Below are 24,908 nucleotides of genomic sequence, written 5' to 3'. Positions count from 1 at the left end.
GCAAGTACTAGATCTGAAATCTTTGCCAATTATACCACTTGGCAGATTTTGGAATTTTAAACCAAGGTTCTTTTAGAAGTCAGGCACAAAACTTGCTGCTTCACGGTTGTTTTATTACGAGTTGAACAAAGGAAACCGGAACAGAAGCGAGTATCAGAAAGCTTACAGACAACAGGCTAAGAAAATTAAGATGTCACTGCTTTGCGTTTAGCAATTTTATACCCAGAGATAAGGAAAAATTCCATTCTAATCTATAGATAAAAATAAACCAATTAAAATATATGTATTCAATATTGCAGTGTCACCCCTCTCACCCACCCACACCTCTCCCTCACCCCGGCCACGGTTGCCACCTCCCCTCTTCCCCCCCACCACCCAATGCCCCCAACGATTGCCACCTCTCTATCCCGCCCCCCCCGACCACGGTTGCCACCTCCGCACCCTCCCTCAGCCTACTGACCACATTTGCCACCTTCTCTCTCCCCCCACCGACCATGGATGCCACCTCCCCTCTCACCCACTCCAGGCACAGTTGCCACCTCCACCCCTCGAACACGGTTGCCACCTCCCCTCCCCCCCCACCAACCACGGTTGCCACCTCTCTCTTCCCCCCCACCACAGTTGCCACCTCCCCTCTCCCCCTGCACCGGCCGCAATTGCCACCTCTGCCCCCCCCAACCACGGATGCCATCTCCCCTCTCACCCACCCCTACCAGGGTTGCCACCTTCCCTCCCCCAACCCGACCAGGGTTGCCACCTCCTATCTCCATCTTCCACCCCCCCAGCCACAGTTGCCATCTCCCCTCTCCACCCCACTGACCACAGTTGCCACCTCTCACCCCAACCACATTTACCTCCCCTCCCTCCCACATGACTACCTCCCCTCCGTCCCGTCACTCCAGGATTACGACTTCCCCACCTGACAACATTACCTCCTCTCCGTCCCACACAATTACCTCTCCTCCCTGCCCTTGCCCTAGGATTACCACCTCTCCCTCTAACCACAGTTACCTCCCCTCCCTTCCCCATGGTTATCACCTCCCCTTGCCCCAGGATTACCACCTCTACCCCCAACCAGTTACCTCCCCTCCCTCCGACCGCAGTTACCTCCTCCACTTTGTTCTGCCTCTGGTAGTTGAGGGATGAGAGGCTGAGGAGGTGAGTCTTGGTCACCTGCGCATCCAGCCGCTGCTCGGCACTCTCTTCCGCAGCTGATGTCATCAGGTAGACAGTGACCAGGTTCAGCTTGCTGTACATCTCAGTGACATTCCACTCCGAGATCGGCCGTCTCAGCACCGAGCCCCCTGCTGAGGCACACCTGTCCATGAGTACACAGGGAGGGTGTCCAGGGTTGAGACCCTCCCGGAACCCTACCGCAACACCACCCCACTCTCTACTCAAACCCAGAGAGCAGGGCAACAGCAGGTTACCCAAATGCTTCCTGGAATGAACTGCGCTGATGGGATAACAAATGGTGAGAGAGGAGGGGAGGGGGATAGACAGGGGACAGATGGGGAGGGGGGTGGGCCAAGAGATGAGGGAAGGGAGATGGCAATGGTGAGAGAGGAGGGAAGGGAGGGAGATGGTGATGGGGAGAGAGGAGCAGAGAGAGATGGGGAAGAGAAAGGGAGGGAGATGGTGATGGGGAAGAGAAAAGGAGGGAGATGGAGATGGGGAAGAGAAAGGGAGGGAGATGGCGATGGGGAAGAGAAAGGGAGGGAGATGGCGATGGGGAAGAGCTGTAGGGAGAGAGATGGTGAGGGAGGTGATGGGGAGAGTAGAGGGAGAGGGAAAGGGAGGGAGATGGTGATGGGAAGATGGGGAGAGGAGGGGAGGGAAACAGTGGGAAAGAGGGGGAGAAGGAGATGGAGTCATAGAGGGATAGAAACAGGCCCTTCGGCCCATAGTGTCCATGCCAAACCATTAATTTGCCTAGTCCCCTTGATCTGCACCCAGACCATAACCCTCCATACCCCTCCCAAACATGTACTTACACAAATTTCTCTTAAATGCTGAAATCGACCCCGCATCTACCACACACGCTGGCAGCTTATTCCACATTCTGAGCGAAAAAATTCCCCGTCAGTCTCCCCTTAAACATTCTACCTTTCACCCTTAACCCATGACCTCTAGTTCTAGTCTCAACCAACCTCAGAGGAAAAAGCCTGCTTGCATTTATCCTATCTATACCCTTCAAATTTTTGTGTACCTCCATCAAATCTCCCCCCAGTCTTCTACATTCTAGGGAATAAATTACTAACCTATTCCCTATAACGCAGGCTCTCAAGTCCCAGCAACATCCTTGAAAATTTTCTCTGCATGCTTTCAATCTTATTGACATCTTTTCTATGGGTGGGTGACCAAAACTGGACACAATACTCCAAAGTAAGCCTTACCAATGTCTTATGCAATTTCAACATAACATCCCAACTCCTGTATTCAATACATTAATTTATGAACGACGAAGTGCCAAAAGCTTTTTCTTTTTACGACCCTATCTACCTGTGATGCCACTTTCAAAGAACTATGGATCTGTATTCCCAGATCCCTCTGTTCTACACTTTCCTCAACGCCCTACCACTCATCATTTAAGAACTATCCGGGACGGTCCTCCCAAAGTGCAACACCTTGTACCTCTCTCCATTAAATTCCATCAGCCATTTTTCAGCCCATTTTTTTTAGTTGGTCCAAATCCTACTGTAAGCTTTGATAGTCTTCCTCACTGTGGACTATAACCCCCATCTTGGTGTCATCCGCAAATTTGCAGATCCAGTTTACCACATTATCATCCAGATTGCTGATATAGATGACAAACAATGGATCCACCACCTATCCCTACAGCACTCCACTAGTCACAGGTCCCCAGTCAGAAAGGCAACCATCTACTACCACTCTCTGGCCTCTTCTGCAAAGCCAATGTCTAATCCGAAGTGACTGCCAAATGACTGAACCTTCCTGACCAACTTCCCATGTGGGACCTTGTCAAAGGCCTTGCTAAGGTCCACGTAGACAACATCCACTGCCTTGTCTTCGTCAACTTTCCTGGTAATTTCCTCAAAAGACCAAGATTGGTTAGACATGACTTACCACACACAAAGCCATATTGACTATCCCAAATCATTCCCTGTCTATTGTTACGAGAATACACATAAAATTAAGATGTTTGCTGGCCTGGGCTAGCATCAGTGGCATCAGCAGTTGGTCTGCCACCTGCCCTCAGGGGAAGGAGAGATAAGGAACAATGGAGCAGCGTCTGGAGATGTGTAATGAAGGGATGTGGGAGGAAGAGCTGTCTGGAGCGGCTCCCCCCTTTGAACCCTGAACTGTTTGAAGTGATGGACAGGCGATACCCCAGCAGGGGGATAAAAAGGGACAGGTTCGCTAAGACGACACACACGCCACCCGAGGTAACGAGACCCTGGAAGCGGTGCGCCTCTCACGAGTGGTGAGAAGTACCGAACAACGCACAGGGTGGAAAGGTACGATCAGCGGGAACCCGGTGTGTGTCCGCCCTTGCCTGGGTGCCGGGTTCACTGCAGAGGATCGACCGCATCTGGAGGAGGGGTCACAGTCGGTGACCTCAGGTGACATCACCAAGGACCCGCCCAAATGCTGTTTGTGAGCCATCTCGCTGGTCTGTGAGCCATCTTGCTGGTCTGTGAGTGAAGCCGTTCTGAATGATGAGTTGTTCCTATTCTATCTCTCTCTTCCCCCACGTTGTCCATCGCCATGGCAACGATTACTGCGAACTGAACTACAAACTGGACTGAACTTTGAGTCATTTTGAAATTGGTCATTTAACCCCTAGACAACGATAGAGCTTGATTGATGCTGTTATCTTAATTCTGTGCATATGTGTGTTTATCATCACTGAACTGTTGCATTTATTATCCTTTCGATTACTGTGTTGCTTGTTTCTTTAATAAAACTTTCTTAGTTCTAGTACTCCAGACTCCAACTGAGTGATCCATTTCTGCTGGTTTGGCAACCCAGTTACGGGGTACGTAACATAAGTGGGGTTCTCGTCCGCGATTTTGAACGCTAAATTTGGGACGGAGTAAATTGATTGGGTTAAAATTCCCGAAAGAAAGAAAAGACAAACAGCAGAAATGGAGGTTGAGGAATTTATAAAGGCGCCGACCTTGGAGGCATTAGAGGATGCCAGGAAATCGGAATTGATAGCTGTGGCAAAACGGGTGAATCTTGCTAAGGTGAAGTCGACAATGAGGAGAGAGGAGATACACAGAGCTATTGTAGAGCACTATGTATCTAAAGGTGTGTTTCCCCAAGGTGAGCTGGGGGAGGTGTCTATTGAAAAACCTGCTGGAGACGCGGTACAGGTACAGCTTGAAAAACTGAGACTCGAGCACGAGTTCCGGGTACGGCAGTTAGAAAGGCAGGAGAAAGAGAGAGAGGTAGAAAGGCAAGAGAGAGAAAGACAGTTGGAGAGAGAAGAGAGAGAGAGGGACAGACAGTTGGAGAGAGAGGAGAAACAGAGGGAAAGGGAATTTGAGCTGGAGAAGTTAAAGATAAGGGCCGAGCAGGGGCTCGTGCCGAACCAAGGTGGAGGGTTCCGGGCGACCCAGGAGGTTAGGCTGGTTCCCCCATTTGACGATACCGATGTGGATCGGTACTTTCTCCACTTCGAAAAAGTAGCTATAAGTCAGGACTGGCCGAGGGATAAGTGGGTTGTTTTACTTCAGAGTGTACTGAAAGGGAAAGCCCAACAAGCTTACTCCGCTTTATCCCCGGAAGATGCCCAGAAGTATGAGGTGGTGAAGGAGGCCATCCTCAGGACTTATGAGTTGGTCCCGGAGGCATACCGGCAGAGGTTCCGGAATGCGAGGAAGCGGTGGGACCGCACGTATTTGGAGTTTGCTCGCGAGATGCAAACATATTGTGAGCGTTGGTGCGCCTCGAAAGGGGTAGAGGGGGATTATGACAGACTGCTGCAACTGGTTCTGATTGAGCAGTTTAAAGGTTGTGTCCCTGAGGGTATGAGACCCTACCTCGATGAGAAAGAGGCAGCCACGTTAGCCGCAACTGCTAAGTTAGCGGATGAGTATGCGTTGACGCATAAAATGAAGGTTGCCCCGAGTAAAGGCTACCAGAAGGGTAGTCAGGACGGCGGGGAGAGTCCGCCGGAAAAGTCAGAAAGTAAGCCGGGGACTAGTGAAAAGGATAAGGTAGACCGGGAGCAGCCTGGTAGGAAGTCTCCTGGGGTCGTCTGTTATAATTGTGGGAAAGTCGGACACTTTGCGTCCAGGTGCTTTGCCCCAAGGAAGGAGACGGGGAAAGGAAAAGCGGAAATTTTGAATGGCTGTATTGAGCTGTTAAGCGAACCGCTAGGGAAGGACAGGTCTGAAAAAGTCCAGGAAGGGCGCGAGAGGTTTATCTCGGCCGGACTGGTGTCAGTGAAAAAGAGGTTAAAACCAGTTCCAGTGTGGATCTGGAGAGACACGGGAGCGTGTCAGTCACTAATACTGAAGAGTGTATTAGAGTTTAGCTCAGAGACCCAGACTGGGGAGGTAGAGGTCAAAGGTGTTGGGGAAGGGACAGAGTCAGTCCCTTTGCACCAGATACATTTACAGAGCAACCTGGTCTCTGGACTAGTCACGATCGGGGTGAGGTCCGAATTACCGATGAAAGACGTGGAAGTCTTGCTCGGTAATGACATCGCCGGAGGAATCGTGTTCCCAGTCGTGAGATTGACGGGTCAGCCTGCCAGCATGGAGGCCCCGCCCGCGATGGTGAATTTGGCTGAAACATTTCTGCCAACCTTGTATGAGACAGGGTGTAGTGAGATAAGAGGTAGTGAGGGAGCTGGGACGGACGTAGCAGTAGCCAGGAAAGAATTTGTGCAGACGCAGGAGCGAGACGAGGGGCTGATGGTTTTTGCCGAGACCGCTCTCTCTGACACAGCCTTGACAAGCTATTGTGCGGAGGAGGAAGTGCTAAGGAAGAAAGGGAAATCAAGTACAGCATCCGCAGATGAGGAGTGGGGGGTGGTGCAAAAGAGTTATGGGGATGAGGTTTTTAACATGGCCCACGAGGTACCCCCCGGTGGACATTTTGCGGTGCTGGAGGAAACAGTTGGTGGAATCATGAAAGAGAGTTACCGGCTGCCCAGGGGGAAAAATGTTATTGATCATGACCGACGCGAACTGAGACGGTCACCGGCTTTTGATATGCTAACAAACCTAGTCGGTGTTAGCGTGGAAATCAATGAAGCTAGGGGCCCCCTGCTAAGAGGAAAAAAACCATTTTGAAAAGATTAGGATGGGATCGGTCAGATGGGAGAAGGCTATTGTTTTGGTCAGGTCTACTGATAAGGTCTCTCCCTTAATCCCCGAAGGAGTAATTAAACGACTCGCACCCATGTGTTTGATTGTCCCGAGGAAATGCAAAGAACTGGGACGTTGGGTTATGTCGGTTACAATAGGGCAGCCAAGCAAACAACACCCATATTTTTTGAGTAATTCAGTGACTAAAGGGCTGATGAACACAGAGGTGTGTATTGGCAATTTAACACGGCTGTCTGAAGCCAGCTTGATAGTGACCCTTGGAAAAAATGAATTCGGCCACACGAATGTCACTTACCTGGGAATTGTGGTGACACAGGGGCAGCTGGCAGTGATGCAAGCTACAGTGCAGGCTATCGCTGACCTCCCAACCCCGACAGACAAGAGGGCCCTCAGAAGGCTTTTGGAGATGGTGGGGTACTGCAGGAAGTTTTGCAATAACTCTGCGGTCAATACCCGTCCCCCTCCTACTAAGCCCTTGCGAGAGAAAATTGAGTCGGAATGGGACGACCCTTGTTGTTGTGGTCCGGGACAAAACCAAATGAGAGGTTACATTGGTCGCAATTCATCAGTGTTTTTGGCCACTATGAAGTTTGCTGAGTTGGAGCCTGGTCTAAGGGATTGTTAAGAACACGTGTAAAAGGAACAGAAAATGTGATGACTGTCTGTCAAGGTGTTGACAGCTTCAAATTCTCTGTATTAGCTAAATAACTGTTAAAGATGTATATTGTGTATGTATCAGATAATGTAGTCATGTTTGTAATTTTTACCTCCCGGTAAAAATCCTTAAAGGGGGGAAGTGTTACGAGAATACACATAAAATTAAGATGTTTGCTGGCCTGGGCTAGCATCAGTGGCATCAGCAGTTGGTCTGCCACCTGCCCTCAGGGGAAGGAGAGATAAGGAACAATGGAGCAGCGTCTGGAGATGTGTAATGAAGGGATGTGGGAGGAAGAGCTGTCTGGAGCGGCTCCCCCCTTTGAACCCTGAACTGTTTGAAGTGATGGACAGGCGATACCCCAGCAGGGGGATAAAAAGGGACAGGTTCGCTAAGACGACACACACGCCACCCGAGGTAACGAGACCCTGGAAGCGGTGCGCCTCTCACGAGTGGTGAGAAGTACCGAACAACGCACAGGGTGGAAAGGTACGATCAGCGGGAACCCGGTGTGTGTCCGCCCTTGCCTGGGTGCCGGGTTCACTGCAGAGGATCGACCGCATCTGGAGGAGGGGTCACAGTCGGTGACCTCAGGTGACATCACCAAGGACCCGCCCAAATGCTGTTTGTGAGCCATCTCGCTGGTCTGTGAGCCATCTTGCTGGTCTGTGAGTGAAGCCGTTCTGAATGATGAGTTGTTCCTATTCTATCTCTCTCTTCCCCCACGTTGTCCATCGCCATGGCAACGATTACTGCGAACTGAACTACAAACTGGACTGAACTTTGAGTCATTTTGAAATTGGTCATTTAACCCCTAGACAACGATAGAGCTTGATTGATGCTGTTATCTTAATTCTGTGCATATGTGTGTTTATCATCACTGAACTGTTGCATTTATTATCCTTTCGATTACTGTGTTGCTTGTTTCTTTAATAAAACTTTCTTAGTTCTAGTACTCCAGACTCCAACTGAGTGATCCATTTCTGCTGGTTTGGCAACCCAGTTACGGGGTACGTAACACTATCCAAATACTTATATACCCAGTCCCTTAGAACACAATCCAATAACTTTCCACCGCTGAAGGCAGGCTCACTGGCCTGTAATTTCCTGGCTTAGTCTTAGAGCCTTTCTTAAACAACACCACCAGCTATCCTCTAATCCTCCACCATCTCACCGTGGCTAAGGTTGTTTTAAATATCTTTGTGAGATCCCCTGCAACTCCTGTACTAACCTCCCATAGAGTCGAGCGAAGAGATTGTCAGGTGCTGGGGATTTATCCACTCTAACTTGCCTTAAGACAGCAGACTGCAATCTGTACAGGGTCCATTACCTCGCCTATGTATTACCTCATATCCACAAACTTCATGTCCATCTCTTGTGTAAATACAGATCCAAAACATCCATTTAAGATCTCTCCATCTCTTTCAGCTCCACACAGAGATTACCACTCTGATCTTCCAGAGGACCAATTTTGTCCCTTGCTATTCTTTTGGTCTGAATACATCTCTGGAAGCCCTTAGATTTCTCCCTCACCTTGTCTGTTAGAGCACCCTCATGTCTTCTTTTAGCCCTCCTGATTTCCTTTGTAAGTGTTCTCTTGCACTTCTTATACTCAAGTACCTCATTTGTTCTTGCCTGCCTACACCTGTTCATTCTTAACCAGGGCCTCAATATTTCTCGAAAACCAAGTTTCCCTAAACCTGTTGTCTTTGCCTTTTATTCTGACAGGAACAAACTTTGTACTCTCAAAATTTCACTTTTAAAGCCTCCCAATTACCAAGTACACCTTTGCCAGAAAACAACCTATCCCAATCCACATGTGCCAGATCCTTTCTGATAACATCAAAATCACCTTTTCTCCAACTTCGAATCTCAACCCAAGGACCAGACCTATCCTTTTACATAATTGTCTTGAAACTAATGGCATTATGATCAATAGATGCAGTGTTCCCCTACACAAATTTCTGTCACCTGCTCTGTCTCATTCTCTAATAGGAGATCTAGTATCACACTCTCTGTAGTTGGGACTTCTATGTATTGATGAAGGAAACTAACACATTTGACAAACTCTTTCCTATGATGGAAATGGTGATGGGCGATCAGACGGGGATACAGGAGGAGAGGGAGATGGTGGGAGATCAGACTGGGAGAGAGAAGGAGAGGGGGACAGTGAAGAAAGGTGATGGGAAGTAGGGAGAGGAGGAAATTATGGTAGAATTTTTAAACTCCCTCTGCAAATGAGGATAGGACAAAGCAGCTGGATGAGTCTGCTTCACTGCTTCAGACACCTGGTTGTTTGTGTGGAGTGTAAAGTTTCTGTCTGTGAGCCCTGTGGATTTCCCTGGGTGGTCCAGTTTCCTCTAACATCCCAGTTCCACAGCTTCTACTTTAAGCCTGTTGAAATCTCTAGCCAATATTCAGCATCAATATTGCTACACAAATACATTGTTATTTGCTGGTACATTTGGGAACTGCTTGTGTATAGATTGACCATGTTTCTGTGATAACAAAACGCACTGGTTCTTGAATGGAAACGCAAATCTTTCTTACCCTGGGGAATGAACCTCTGTGTTCCTCGGCAGGACACGTACCCTTGGGAGCACTGCAGTTCGATACCCCGCTGTTGGGCAAATGAAGCCCAGTAATGAACCTGGGTAATGAGGGGGTGAATCACAAGGATTAGATGATCAATGTCAACAGAAATCTCACAGAAACATACCCAGGCACTCCCGGGTATATCTAGAGAGACTCCAACAATCTCTCTGGCATGTAGCATAGCATTAGCATAACACTATTACAGCACAAGCAATCCAGGCTTAGTTCCCGCCACTGAACGTATGTTCTCCCCAAGACAGTAAGGCTTTCCTCTGGGTGCTCCGGATTCCTCCCACGTTATGAGGTTGTACGGATTAGTAAGGGTTAGTAAGTCGTGGGCCTGCAATATTGGTGCCAGAAGCATAGCGACACTTGTAGGCTAGCCCCCAACACGTCCTCGGACTGTGTTGGGCATTGATACAGTTGGCACATTTCACTTTGCGTTTTTATGTATGTGTGACAAATAAAGCTAATCTAATCTAAATCTAGAGCATCCAGAAACAATTGTACGCTTTCATGAAGACCACGAAATCCAGACACTTACAGAAAATCCCTAAAGGATCTGGACAATCTGCAGTCAAGCAGACAGCCTGGTTATTCCAACAGCCATCCAGAAACTTCCAGAGATCTGGAAAAACTCGGAAATCCTGAGAGTGCAGAACTCTCAGAGACACCCGGATGGTATGTTGCCTCGTAGATGCCAGGGTCAGGGATGCCTCAGATCACGTTCACAGCATTTTGGAAGGGGAGGGAAAGCAACCAGATTACTTTGGTACATATTGGTACCAATGATATAGGAAGGAAAAGCAAAAAAGTTCTGAAGAGAGAATTTAGAGAGTTATGCAGAAAACCAAGAACCAGGACTTCCAGGGTAGTAATTTCTGGATTGCAGCCTCTGCCATGCACCAGTGAGGGTAGAAACAGGATGATTTGGCAGATAAATGTGCGGCTGAGAAGCTGGTACAGGGGCAGGGCTTCAGGTTCTTGGATCATTGGGATCTATTCTGAGGGAGGTATGACCTGTATAAAAGGGACGGGTTGCATCTGAACCCCAGAAGGACCAATATTCTCGCAGGCAGGTTTGTTAGAGCTGTTAGGGAGGGTTTAAACTATTTGGAAGGGGGCTGGGAACCAGACAGAAGGGATAGGACCAATGGTGAAAAAGCAAAGATAGCATGCAGTCAGACTGTCAGGAAGGGCAGGCAGACGATAAGACAAAACTGCAGCCAGTAGGGTGAGTATCAGTGCATTAGGGATGTAGAATCAAAAAGATATTGCAAATACAGTACTCGAAAGTGTTATATCTCAATGCACAGAGTATAAGAAATAAGGTGGATGATCTTGTTGCAATATTACAGATTGCCAGGTATGATGTTGTGGCCATCACTGAATCATGGTTGAAGGATGGTTGTAGTTAGGGGCTGAATGTCCAAGGTTACACGTTGTATCGGAGGGATAGGAAGGTAGGCAGAATGGGTGTGGCTCTGCTGGTAAAGAACAGCAACAAATCATTAGAAAGATGTGACATAGGATTGGAAGATGTTGAATCTTTGTGGGTTGTGGCCTGCAAAGGTAGAAGGACCCTGATAGCAGTATGTACAGGCCTATAAGCAGTAGTTGGGATGTGGACTACAGATTACAATGGGACATAGAAAAAGCATGTCGAAACGGCAATGTTATGATAATCATGAGAGATTTTAACATGTAGGTAGATTGGGAAAAATCAGGTTGGTAATGGATCTCAAGAGAGTGAATTTGTTGAATGCCTATGAAAAATTTGGCTTTTTAGTGCAGCTTGCTATTGAGCCTAATAAGGGATCAGCTATACTGGATTGAGTGTTATATAATGAACTGGAGGCAATTAGGAAACATAAGGTCTTAAAGGAACCCTTAGGAGGCAGTGATCACAATATGATTGAGTACGATTTGAAACTTGATGGGGAGAAAGTAAAGCCTGATGTAGTAGTATTTCAGTGGAGTAAAGAAAATTACAGTGGTATGAGAGAGGAGCTGGCCAAAGTAAATTGGAAGGAGATGCTAGCAGGGATGACAGAACTTGAATTTCTGGGGAAAAAAATTAGGAAGTTGCAGGATAGATGGATTCCAAAAGCAAAGGAAAACTCAAATGGCAAAACAGTACATCCGTGGCTGACAAGGGAAGTCAAAGCTAATGTAAAAGCAAAAGAGAAGGCATACAACAAAGCAAAAATTAGCAGGAAGATAGAGGATTGGGAAGCTTTTAAAACCTTACAGAAAGCAACCAGAGAATCATTACGAGGGAAAAGATGAACTAAATGAGTATTTTGCATCAGTCTTCACTGTGGAAGACACTAACAGTGTGCCAGGTGTTGAAGGGTATGAGGGAAGAGAATCGAGTGCAGTTATTATTACAAGGGAGGTAGTGCTCAACAGACTGAGAGAGATAGCAGTAGAGACATTGGAGCAATTAGTAACTATCTTTCAACAATCATCGGACTCCAACGTGGTTCCAGAGGACCGGAAAATTGCAAATGTCACCCAACTCTTTAACAAAGGAGGAAGGCAAGAGAAAGTAAATTATAGACCAGTTAGCCTGACCTCAGTGGTTGGGAAGATGTTGGAATCAATTGTTAATGACAAAGTTATGAAGTGCTTGGTGACAAAGGACAAGATAGAACAAAGTCAGCATGGTTTCCTTAAGGGAAAATCTTGCCTGATGGAATTCTTTGAGGAGACAAGTAGGATAGATAAAGGGGATGCAGTGGATGTTGCACTTTTGGACTTTCAGAAGGCCTTTGACAAAGTGTCACGCACGAGGCTGCTTACCAAGCTAAGAGCCCATGGTATTACAGCAAAGTTACTGACATGGTTAGAGTATTGGTAGGAGGTAGCGAATGGGAATAAAAGGATCCTTTTTTGGTTGGCTGCCAGTGACTAGTGATGTTCCACAGGGGTTAGTGTTGGGACCACTTCTTTTTATGCTGTATATCAATGATTTAGATAAGGGAATAGCTGGCTTTGTTGCCAAATATGTAGATGATACGAAGATTGGTGGAAGGGCAAATAATGTTGAGGAAACAGGAAGGCCGCAGAAGGACTTAAACAGATTAAGAGAATGGGCAAGAAAGGGGCAAATGAAATACAGCGTTGGAAAATGTATGGACATGCACTTTGGTAGTAGAAATAAATGTGCAGACTATTTTCTGAAAAGGGAGGAAATCCAAAAATCTGAGGTACAAAGAGACTTAGGAGTCCTTATGCAGAACACCTAAAGGCTAACTTGCAGGTAGAGTCAGAGGTGAGGAAGACAAATGTAATGATAGCATTCATTTAAAGAGGTCTGGAATATAAGAGCAGGCATATAATGCTGAGGCTTTATGAGGCACTGGTGGGGCCTCACCTTGAGTACTGAGAACAGTTTTGGGCTCCTCATCTGAGAAAAGATGTGCTGGCATTGGAGAGGGTTCAGAGGAGATTCACAAGGATGATTTTGGGAATGAAAGGGTTATCATATGAGGAATGTTTGATGGCTTTGGGTCTGTACTTGCTGGAATATAGAAGGATGAGGGGAATCTCTTTGAAACCTTTAGAATGTTTAAAGGCGATCAAGGGAATGGCGGCGTAAGGAAAAGGTCTCTCGACAAAAAAGAAGGTAAACTGCCCCAAAATCGAATTTAGACAAATACTTAATATTGCATAACTATATTAATAAAAGGGGCAAGGATGATGTCTAAGAACAAGAATAAAAAGTCCGCTTCGAAGGCTGATAAACATAAAGAGATGCAGCAAGGCGACGAGCCTAGCTCCCCCACGGCAAGCCAGGACAGAGATAATGAGGGGGAATCGGTGACTCTGTCTTTGATTCTCGGAGAGATTCGCGAGTTCCGACAAGATAACAGCAAACAGCTGGAAGATATTAAAGGAGAAATAGTAAAAACTAACTCGCGGATAGATGAAGCCGAAGCGAGGATTGTTGGAATTGAAGGGAAGCTACAAAACGCCGAGGAAGTGATAGCAGAAATGCTGAAGCTACAAGACCAGCTCCAGTGGAAACTAATAGATCAAGAAGGCCGCTCGAGAAGGGAAATGTGAGGATCTACGGAGTTCCCGAAGGTAAACCCGGATTGATGATTCCCTTCGTGGAGAAGCTGCTTAGAGAGAACCTTGATATACCGGCTGCAAAAGACCTACAGATAGAAAGGGCTCACTGCGCGTTGGCACCACAGCCTCCGGCAGGCGCCCAGCCCAGATTGATTCTGATCAGATTTCTCAGTTACAGAACGAAGGAAGAGGTGCTTAAAAGAGCATAGCAAAAGAAAGGTTTCATATGGAACAACTGCAAAATCAGTTTAGACCACGACTACGCACCGGGGATTCTTGCCAGATGGAAGGAATATACAGAAACACGGAGAGTCCTGAAGGAAAATAACATCAGATTCCAGACCCTGTATCCAGCTCGGCTGAGAGTCTTTTACGATGAAGGGACAAAAACTTACGCTACGGTGGAGGAGGCAACGTTGGACCTGGCGGACCGGGGACTACCTATTAAAGTTATCACCCAACCGGAGTCGCTACTGGAGAGGATTCGGCAGAAGTCGTGGCAGCTAGTGGGGCGAGGACGCTCCACTCGAACCAGAGTGTCAAACTACAAGGAAAAGCTGCAAATATTCAGACGCGAATGTACAAAGAATACAGATTAATTAAGAGAAATGACTGAAAAGAGTAAATTGGACTTAAAAGTAAAATGAAAACTGGTAACTGAAAATAAACTGGGCGGAATAACTTGAATGATAGCAATATGGTCGAGACATAAATAGGAGAAAATTCTCTATGATTATTCAAACTGCTGAGGGCCCTCTAACACAGGGTGAAGATAGAGGTTATCCCTCTGAACTGAGGCGGGTCGGTGCTCAGGCCTCACTGTGGGAAGTCGGGAAAAATTTTCAAATGTTATACGTTCAGAAATGTCTAGGGTGTGGTTATATGTCTTGGTTTACTGTTGAGAAGGGATTGCTTACTGTTTGGTTAGAAAAGGAGAGTGCTTTTTTTCTACTAGAGAAAAATGCAAACTGAATTGGTAAAAATAATTTCCTATAATGTTAATGGGGTTTTGAATCCAATTAAAAGAAATAAGATTATGTCTAAATTGAAAAAAGAGAGGGCACAAATAGCTTTCCTCCAGGAAACACATATGAGCCAATCTGAACATGGAAAATTAAAAAGAATGGGTTTTAAGCATGTATTTTATTCATCATATAAATTGAGTCACAAAAGAGGGGTAGCTACTTTAATATCAAGTACTCTTAATTATGAACATATTTCAGAGACTAGAGACAAAGAAGGACGGTTTGTAAAAATCACAGGAAGAATAGAAGGTACAGAAATAACATTGCTGAATGTTTATGCTCCTCCAGGTAGTGAATGGTCATTTTATAGACACACTTTTGACCTAATGGTCAGTTCTCGAGGGGTAGTAATTTGTGGAGGGGATTTTAATATTAGATTAAATCCTATATTAGATTCTTCAAGAATAGTTACTCAGAATAAACCTCTGACTCGGAAAGTGAATTCATTGATGGAGGAGTTGGGAATTATAGATGTCTGGAGGGAATTACACCCTACTAGTAAAGATTATACATATTACTCTTTCCCTCATTCAGCCTATTCAAGGATAGACTATTTCTTTATCTTTAATACAGATAGACTCAGGATAGAAAACTGTAATATTGCAACAATTGATCTGTCAGATCATAGCCCAGTCTCTATGTCTCTAATCCTGGAAAGGAAAATGAGGAAAACACTATGGAGGCTAAACTCACATATACTCAATAACCTGAAAGTAATGGAGAGATTAAGGGGAGAAATCAAAGAATATCTAGACCTTAATGACACGGGAGAAACATCACCAGTGATTTTATGGGATACATTGAAAGCTGTACTGAGAGGGAAAATTATTTCCATTACTACTCACATGAAAAAAATCAATGCACAAAAATTAGCAGACCTTCAAGGAAAATTAAAACAACTTCAAGTTGTAGATAGCAACAGAAGTAATTCAAATCGAAAACAGGAAATTAGGAAATTGCAAAGTGAAATTGGTGATATTTATACGTTGGAAACTCAAAGAAATTTTCTTTACCTGAGACAAAAGAATTATGAAGTAGGAGGTAAATCAGCTAGATTATTAGCATATAAATTACGAAAACAACAAGCAGACAATACAATTCATAAAATAAAGAATCCAAAGACAAAGCTTGTGGAGAGTACAATAGGGAAAAGTCAAGAGAGTTTTGAAACATATTATCGAGAGCTGTACTCCCAACCCCGGGCCCCCAATGAGCCCTATATAGACAGTGTATTGAATTTTTTAGATTTACCTAAACTTACAGATTTACAAAATGAAAGTTTATTAGAACCAGTAACTGTCAAAGAACTGAACGTGGCCATCTCTAGGTTAAAGGCTGGAAAGTCCCCGGGTTCTGATGGGTTTACCTCAGAGTGGTACAAGTCCCTGAAGACACAGTTAGCCCCATTACTACTTAACACCTTTAATTGGATCTTGCAGAGAGGAGAAACTCCACCTTCCTGGAGAGAAGCGATTATTTCAGTTATTCCTAAAGAGGGTAAAGATAAACTAGAATGTGGCAATTATCGGCCAATTAGTGTTCTTAATTTAGATTACAAACTATTTACATCTATATTAGCGCACAGATTGGAAAAGCTTTTACCTGGTCTAATCCATTTAGACCAGATTGGATTTATTCAACAAAGACAAACACAGGACAACATAAGGAGAACTCTGCACATATTAGAACAGGTTAATAAGAACGAGACAGAGACAATGGTAATAGGATTGGACGCTGAGAAAGCTTTTGATTCGGTTAGTTGGGCATTCCTATACAGAGTGTTAGGAAGATTCGGCTTTCAAGAAAGGTTTATTAAAGTAATTCAGACTCTATATGACAGCCCTACAGCCCGAATTAAGATAAATGGGGACCTCTCTGACTCCTTCATTTTAGAGAGAGGCACTAGACAGGGATGCCCAATTTCTCCTCTCCTTTTTGCGCTATATATTGAACCACTTGCCCAACTAATAAGACAGAGCGAAATCGTAAAAGGTATCAAGGTGGCAGGGATTGAACAGAAAGTGGCGTTATTCGCAGATGATGTTTTGGTCTATATGAGTGAACCAGAAAAATCATTTATAGGATTGTTTACACTGTTGGATGACTTTGGGAAAATATCAGGTTATAAAATAAATGTAAAGAAAACGCAGGTTATGTCCCTAAATTATACACCATCCAAAAAATTGCAGGATACATACGATTTTAAGTGGGAAGTTAAATCATTAAAATATTTAGGAATAACCCTGCCGAAGGATCTTTCAACACTGTCACAGGTAAATTATGGGCCATTAATCTCAGAGATAAAAGCAGATATGCATAGATGGAATCTTATCCCCTTTTTAAGTTTAAATTCAAGGATAAATACTATAAAAATGAATATTCTTCCTCGGTTATTATATCTTTTCCGTACTTTACCAGTGGAGGTGGATGATAATCAATTCAGGGAATGGGACAAATGGATTTCCCGGTTCATTTGGCAAGGAAGGAAACCTAGAATTCGATATAACACCTTACAGTTAGGGAAGGAAGGAGGAGGTATGGTTCTTCCTTGCCTGAGAAATTATTTTTATGCCTCACAGATAACCCCTCTGTTATATTGGTGTAATAGGGAATATAAGGCTAGATGGAAGGAAATAGAATTTGGATTAGTTGACAGTTTTCCTCTTCAGGCCTCAATAGCTGACAAAGGATTGATGGCCCAGTTGGAAAAATTTAATAATGCTTGGATAAATCTTACATTAAAAGTATGGCAGAAGGTGGTTAATTCATGTGGAATTAATAACATGTTAAAACTCTTTAGATGGTGTGCATATGATACCGAATTCCTTCCCAACAGAGGAGATAAAAGATTTGAGCTATGGATAAAGAAAGGTCTTACAACCTACCTCTCATTTATAGATAAAAGAGTATTACAAAGTTTCCAAATCCTGCAGGACAAACATGGCCTAGAACATAATGACTTTTTTAGGTACCTTCAAATACGAAACTATGTTAACCAGAGTTGTAGATATACAGACCTATCAACAGTAGAATTAGAACTTTTCAAGATTCTGAATTCGGCTTGCAGTTCAATACCTAGTAAATCAGTTTCTCGCCTATATAATGCACTCTCCCATGCTAAAAATGTAAATACACTGTATATTAAAGAGAAGTGGGAGAAAGAAGCGGGGTTGGTACTTTCAGAGGAGGCTTGGGGGAAAATCTGCAGCTTTCAATGGTCCTCGACTAATTCTTTGACTTGGAGAGAACATTGTTGGAAAAACATTGTAAGATACTTCAAGACCCCATATCAGGAAAAATATAAAGATACAAATGTGATGTGTTGGAGAAGGTGCGGCTCCAAGGAGGCAAATCATTTTCATATTTTCTGGGATTGCCCTAAATCAAGTCTATTTTGGGAAGGTATTCATAGAACATTAGTTAAGGTACTTAGGTCCCAGATACCTCTGAACTTTGAGACGCTCTATTTGGGGCATGTATTGTTCCTTGAACAGAAGGAAGATATAAAGTTGCTGCAGGCCCTCTTAGCGGCAAGTAAGAAATCAATTACTAGAAAATGGCTAAATCCAATACCACCTACATTAGAAGATTGGTACGAAATTATCTTGGAAATATTTAAAATGGAAAAGTTGACTTACTCCCTGAGAACTCAAAAAGAAACATTTTATCTGGAATAAATGGATTGAATATATAACCCCAATGCGAGCAGACTTTAGATGACTCTCCTAATGATTTATATTGCTCTTCTCATCAACACAGTAATATTGCTAATGTAAGCACCCCTAGTCTAAATGTTTGTTTTTTTTTGGAAAATAGAGAATTAACACAAGTAAAGGGAAAGATTTGGGAAAGGGATAAAAAAAATGAAAAAATTAAGTAAATAAGTACATAGGGATTGGATAATTATGTCTGCGGGCAGGAACAAGCACGAACAAATTGGGATATAAACACCTACAATGGTTGGTATATAGGCTTGTATGCAACATTTTGGACTAGTGGAAATGGTCCAGAAGGGTTGTATGGAAACTATTATTACCATTTTTCTTAACAACTAATTTCATTACTTAGCCTAATAGGTTAGATTTACCACAGTACATAATTATCTATTTAAATGTTTATTTTCCTTTTATATCATCTCAATGTGTACTTAAGAAAAATAATTGTAGTTTTATACATACAAAAAAATGGAAAAGGTTATATGTGTGAAAAAAGTACATGATAATTGTGAATTCCTTATCCAAATAAAAATAAAATTAAAAAAAGAATGTTTAAAGGCTTACACATATTAGATGTGGAAAGGATGTTCCCATGGTGGGGGAGTCTAGGGCAAGAGGGCACAGCATCAGGTTAGAGGGACATTCATTTAAAACTGAGGTGCAGAGAAATTCCTTTAGCCAGAGAGTGGTGAATTTGTGAAATTTGTTACTACAGGCCGCTGTGGAGGTCAGTTTGTTGGGTGTACTTAAGACGGAATTTGATAGGTTCTTGGTTGGCCACAGCACCAAAGGTTACGGGGAGAAGGCTGGGAGTGGGGTTGGTGAAGTGAAAAAAAAGAGGATCAGCCATGATTGAATGGCAGAGTAGACTCGATGGGCCAAATGGCCTAATTCTGCTCCTATGTCTTATGGACTTCCAGAGATGGTGGGAAACAGGACAGCGGGGAGCTACAGGTCATCAGGAAACATTCCCAGTCATCCAGATGCATACAGATCTGTAACTGCAGGATGAACTGCCTGCAAAGCAGCATTTACCAAAGACCAGCAAGTCCACAATGGAGTCTGGAGGTCACAGGCCTGACATGTGCATGTCTGGGCCAGAGAATAGAGGTTGGAGGCCTGATGTCCAAGAGTCCCGAAGATGTGCTCGGGTGGAGGTCTGTCTACGTGGGTGGGAAAAGGGCTTGCTTTACTGTTGTTGTTGTTTCTGTTGTTGTTGTTTCTGTTGTTCTGCTGAATGGATCACTGAAGGTCAGGACAAGGCACAGTACCTGTAATTGGGGAAAGACGGGATTGAAGGACACCAGCTTGTAATGTTGGCTTAGCTTCTTCTTGCTTGGTTTCAGATTATTGAAGAGCTTCCCCCGACAGATGGGTCTGGAAACAGTTGTCCACGTGGCCCAGAAATTCTGCATCCAGCGCAAGGTGCTGCTGTACAACAGGATTCGAGACTCGGTGCTTCCTGAGTGCGGAACAGTAGTTATTATCAACTGCCCCAACATCTCAGCGACCACCAGCACAGCGGAGCTCCACTCTCCAGGTTACACTTACCACATCATTCTGGATTTTTCAAAAAATGTGAAAAAAACAATGTGCTCACTCACAGCAAAGTGTAAACACCTGGCCTCCCCATCCGAGACACAGACACATACAGCAGTATAACTCACACCCTTTTGGTACACAAACAGTCACACTAGTGTGAACACCAGTGCAATCACACACTGTTCTTGTACACCCACACTCATATAAACATTAGTGTAAACACACTGTTCCAATACACACTCACTCATGTAAACACTGTTCCAATACACACTTGCACTTGTGTCAGAATCAGAGTCAGGTTTATTATCACCGGCATGTGACATGAAATTTGTTAACTTAGCAGCAGCAGTTCAATGCTATAATCAAACAGAGACAGAGTAAAAAAAAAACATAATAATAAGTAAATCAATTATGTATATTGAATAGATTATTTTAAAATGTGCAAAAACAGAAATACTATACATTAAAAAATGTGAGGAAGTGTTCAAGGGTTCAATGTCCATTTAGGAATTAGATGGCAGGGGGGAAGAAGCTGTTCCTGAATCGCTGAGTGTGTGCCTTCAGGCTTCTGTATCTCCTACCTGATGGTAACAGTGAGAAAAGGGCATGCCCTGGGTGCTGAAGGTCCTTAATGATGGACGCTGCCTTTCTGAGACACTGGTCCCTAAAGATGTCCTGGGTACTTTGTAGGCTAGTACCCCAGATGGAGCTGACTAGATTTACAACCTTCCGCAGCTTCTTTCAGTCCTGTGCAATAGCTCCTCCATACCAGACAGTGATGCAGCCTGTCAGAATGCTCTCCACGGTACCCTGACAGGCTGCACCAGTGTAAATATACTGTTCCAGTACACACTTACACTTGTGTGAACACCAGTGTAAATATACTGTTCCCATTCACATTCACTCTAGTGTAAGTACCCACCATTCCAGTACATACTCACACTCGTGGGAACAGCAGTCTAAATGCACTGTTCCAGTACACACTCACACTTGTGTGAATACCAACGTAAATGAACCGCTCCAGTACACACTCACACTCGTGTTAACACCAGTGTAAACATTCTGTTCCCATTCACATTCACTCTCGTGTAAATACCCACCGTTCAAGTACACACTCACTCGAGCATAAACCGGCATACACAGGGTCAGTCCTTGTGGTCACACTCACCTCTGCCTGATGCATCCAGGTTCATCATTACCGAAAGGTTGACATTCCGGGATCGGAAGAGTTTATAGGAATCATGCACCTCTCCATCTGGCAGCGTTTGCAGGTTGTTTGGGGAGCACAACGCAACGCTGTGGTGGTCAAAGGGGTTTCCCTGGCAGACCCACTGGAGGTCAACGGTGAGGCGCAGGTCAGGTAAGTGAAGAAAGCAGCAGTCATCGTACCTATGGAGGAAGTAAACAATGTCACAGTCAAAGTAACATTTATTATCAAAATACATACATGTTACCATATGCTACCTTAAGATTAATTTTTTAAATTAATTTATTTACAGGAAAATAAAGAAATATAATAGAATTTATGAAAAACTATGCATAAACAAAGACTGACAAACAACTAACGTGCAAATAAAAAATAAATAATACTGAGAATGCGTTGTAGAGTCCTTGAAAGTAAAGCTGTAGGTTGTGGATCAGTTCAGTTGAGGTGAGTGAAGATATTCACTCTGGTTTAGGAGTCTGATGGTTGTAGGGTAGGAACTTTTCCTGAACTCTGTGGTGTGGGACTTAGAAGCTCCTGTATTTTTTCCTGACGGTGGCAGTGAGAAGAGATCATGGCCTGGATGGTGCAGGTCCTCGGTGATGAACGCTGTTTTCTTATGCAATGCTCCATGTAGATGTGCTCAATGGTGGGGAGGGCTTGGCCTGCAAAGTACTGGGCTGTACTCACTACTTTTCCGTTACTGGGCACTGGAGTTTACATACCATACCAGGCCACTGTTTTGCAAACAGTCAGCATACTCTCCCCCGTGCATCTTTAGAAGTTTGTCAAAGTATTAGATGATATGCTAAATCTATGCAAACTTCTAAGGAAGTAGAGGTGTTGTGCCTTCTTTGGTTGGCACTTACTTGTTGAGTGTGATGGGGTGATGCAGTCACTGAAGCAGCCCATTATACCCAACCCCTGATCAGAATAAAGGCTCACCCAATGTCTAGCCCACTCGACTAATGAATCCTATGCACTTGCAAGATGATAAAGCTCACACAAACCCACACAGCATTCTCACCATTCTCCCATTTTCTCTCAGTGCAGCGCTCCCTCAATACAGAAATAACAGAGAGACAAAGAGAAGTACAAGAAAGACAGGGGAGAGGGCAGAAGAGGAGACACGTGTAGAGGGGTAGGGACGTACTTTGATGCAGTTCGCACATTGACATCAAGGTCGCCTGCAAAGCAAAATTGGCAATTCTTCCAGATGAACTGTAACTTGCTCCATTCCCAGTGCATGTTCTCGGTGGTGTTGTATGGATCCTGTAGGATGATAGTATGTAACCAGAGGCATTCATGACAGCCATCCCCTCCCACTCTGCTCTGTGATGGCATCCACCCCATCCCATCTGAACCCTGCTCACAAACCCTCCTTTCACCTTGCCACCCAACACTCTCCTCCTTCCCAAAACTTCACAGTGCCACTGTTTCAATTCCCGCCACTATCTGTTAGGGGCTCGTACATTCTCCCCGTGACTGCATGGGTTTCCTCCGGGTGCTCGGGTTTCCTCCCACTTTCCAAGGATGCAGGGCTTAGGGGAAGTATGTTGTGGGCATGTTATGTTGGTGACAGAAGCATGAAAACACTGCATGACAATCCTCAGATTGTGCTGGTCACTGACGTAAACGACACATTTCACAGTATGTTTCAATTTGTCAATGACCATGTGACAAATAAAGATAATTTTCTCCCTACCTCTTTCCTCCCCTCCATCTCTCATGCCCTACCCACATTACCTTCACCTTGTAATACACCTCACTCCACCTCTTTCCTCTACACCTTCCCCACTTCCATTTCTCTCCCTCACCTTTCTTCTGCCTTCATCCTCTCCCCACTTCCCTCCCTCACTCTCCCCAACCCTCTCCCTGCAGACACATGACAATTCACCCCTCCCAGTCTCTCCCTCTCTCCTCCCCATCCCACCCCTCCTTCTCCTGTCCCACCTCCCCATGTTTACAACACCCCTAGCTCTTTCTCGCCATCTCTTCGAGCTTATACCTCAGTAGCGAGCTGGTGCAGGTTGGCTTGCTCGATGTCCATTCTCCAGGTCCCATGGAAAAGCAGCCGGCTCTTGTCCCACCAGGTGAGGGGTGGGCTTGGGTCCACCGTGGGTTTGGTGAGGAGATCGATGGCCTGTCCAATCAGCGTCCAGGCTGGGTCCCAGCATGGACCCCACACGATGGTGAAGAGGGAGACCTGGGCTGAAGAGGCAAAGGGAAGTGGTGAGGAGCCCAATCCGGCTTGTCTAGAAGCACAAGAGCCAAATGCATCAGTACTTACACTCAAAGTCATGGTACCATTTCAAAGGGGGCATGTTCCTCTCAATTACAGCATCACCCCAGGGAGCTCCCAGGGACAGCTTCACCTTTCGCCTTGCATGGGGTTGTCCATCCTCCTCGGACCCAATCAGCTTTCCCGAAAGATTCCAGTCTCGTATCTCAAACAGATACCGAGGGTAATCACGGATTCGAACTGCAGGGATGACATGTGGTTAGTGACCCATGATCATTTCCGTCAGCACCACCGCCATCCTTTCTCTGCTCGGTCACTCACAGGCAGTTTGAGTCTCTCAGACAAGAGATGCTCTTCCTTGGACTGTGGGCATTGTGAGACACAAAACCCTGAAGGCGTGCACCACCAGGCTTTCTAACTGGGAGGCCTCCAAAAGTGAAATTTTGTGAGTACAAAGCTTGTATGCTGTCAGAATAAAAGGTAAAGATAACAAATGCAGGTACAGGGAACCTTGGTTTTCAAGGGGTATTGAGACCCTGGTTCCAAAAAAAAGGAAGTGCATAGCAGGTACAGGAAGGCAGGAACAAATGAGGTACTTATGGAGTATAAGAAATGCAAGAGAACACTTAAGAAATAAATTAGGAGGGCCAAAAGAAGGCATGAGGTTGCCCAAGCAGACAAGGTGAAGGAGAATCCTAAAGGTTCTACAGATATGTTAAGAGCAAAGGATTGTAAAGGATAAAATTGGTCCTCCGTGAGATCAGAATGGGAATCCATGTGTGGAGACAAAAGAGATGGGGGAGATCTTAAGTGAATTTTTTGCATCTGTATTTACCCAGGAGATGGACACAGTCTATGAAAGTGAGGTAAAGCAGCATCAACTTCATGGATCCTATACAGATTACAGAGGAGGAGGTGTTTGCTGTCCTGAAGTAAATAAGGGTGGATAAATCCCAAGCGCCTGATCATCTGTTCCCTCGGACCTCGCAAGTACAAAAATTGTAGGGGACCGAGCAGAGATATTTTGAAATCATCCTTAGAAACAGGTGAGGAACCTGAGGATTGGATAGCTAACGTTGTTCTGTTGTTTAAGACTCTTAAAATAAACCAGGAAATTACAGGCTGGTGAGTCTGACATCAGTAGTGGGAGAGTTATCGAAATGTATGCTAGGCGACTGGATATATGATTTTTTAGATATACATGGAGTGATTAAGCACAGTCAGCATTACTTCGTGTGTGGTAGGTCATGTCTAACCAATCTTAACGAGTTTTTCTGAGGTAGTTAAGAAGAAAGTTGATGAAGGCAAGGAAGTGGATGTTGTCTACATGGACTCTAGCAAGGTACTTGACAAGATCCCGCATGGGAGGTTGGTCAAGAAGCTTCAGTTGCTCAGCATTCAAGATTAGGTAGTAAACTGGATTAGGCATTGGCTTTGCTGGAGAAGCCAGAGAGTGGAAGTAGGTGCCTGCTTCTCTGATAGGAGGTTATGACTAGTGGAGTGCTGCAGGGATCGGTGCTGTATCTATTGTTGTTTGTCATATA

General features: G+C 44.8%; 1 protein-coding gene across 5 annotated transcripts in view; it reads right to left on the bottom strand.

Moving 5' to 3' along the window:
• The window catches only part of LOC134336945 (bridge-like lipid transfer protein family member 2), a 117,843-nt gene that overhangs the window by 44,356 nt on the left and 48,579 nt on the right, over positions 1–24,908 (bottom strand). For 3 of the 5 annotated variants that reach the window (XM_063031642.1, XM_063031645.1, XM_063031646.1), the window contains exons 17-23: positions 23,413–23,604; positions 23,131–23,333; positions 22,276–22,394; positions 21,087–21,307; positions 19,648–19,838; positions 9,511–9,610; positions 1,108–1,307 (exon numbers count right to left, since the gene is read on the bottom strand). In XM_063031642.1, the coding sequence (XP_062887712.1) occupies positions 1,108–1,307; positions 9,511–9,610; positions 19,648–19,838; positions 21,087–21,307; positions 22,276–22,394; positions 23,131–23,333; positions 23,413–23,604 (1,226 nt within the window). The remainder of the gene's footprint in view (positions 1–1,107; positions 1,308–9,510; positions 9,611–19,647; positions 19,839–21,086; positions 21,308–22,275; positions 22,395–23,130; positions 23,334–23,412; positions 23,605–24,908) is intronic. The other 2 variants (XM_063031643.1, XM_063031647.1) reach the window with 1 other exon arrangement.

This window comes from Mobula hypostoma, chromosome 23, assembly GCF_963921235.1.
Source record: "Mobula hypostoma chromosome 23, sMobHyp1.1, whole genome shotgun sequence".
Taxonomy (NCBI): domain Eukaryota; kingdom Metazoa; phylum Chordata; class Chondrichthyes; order Myliobatiformes; family Myliobatidae; genus Mobula; species Mobula hypostoma.
This window is presented reverse-complemented; position numbering and strand designations above follow the sequence as displayed.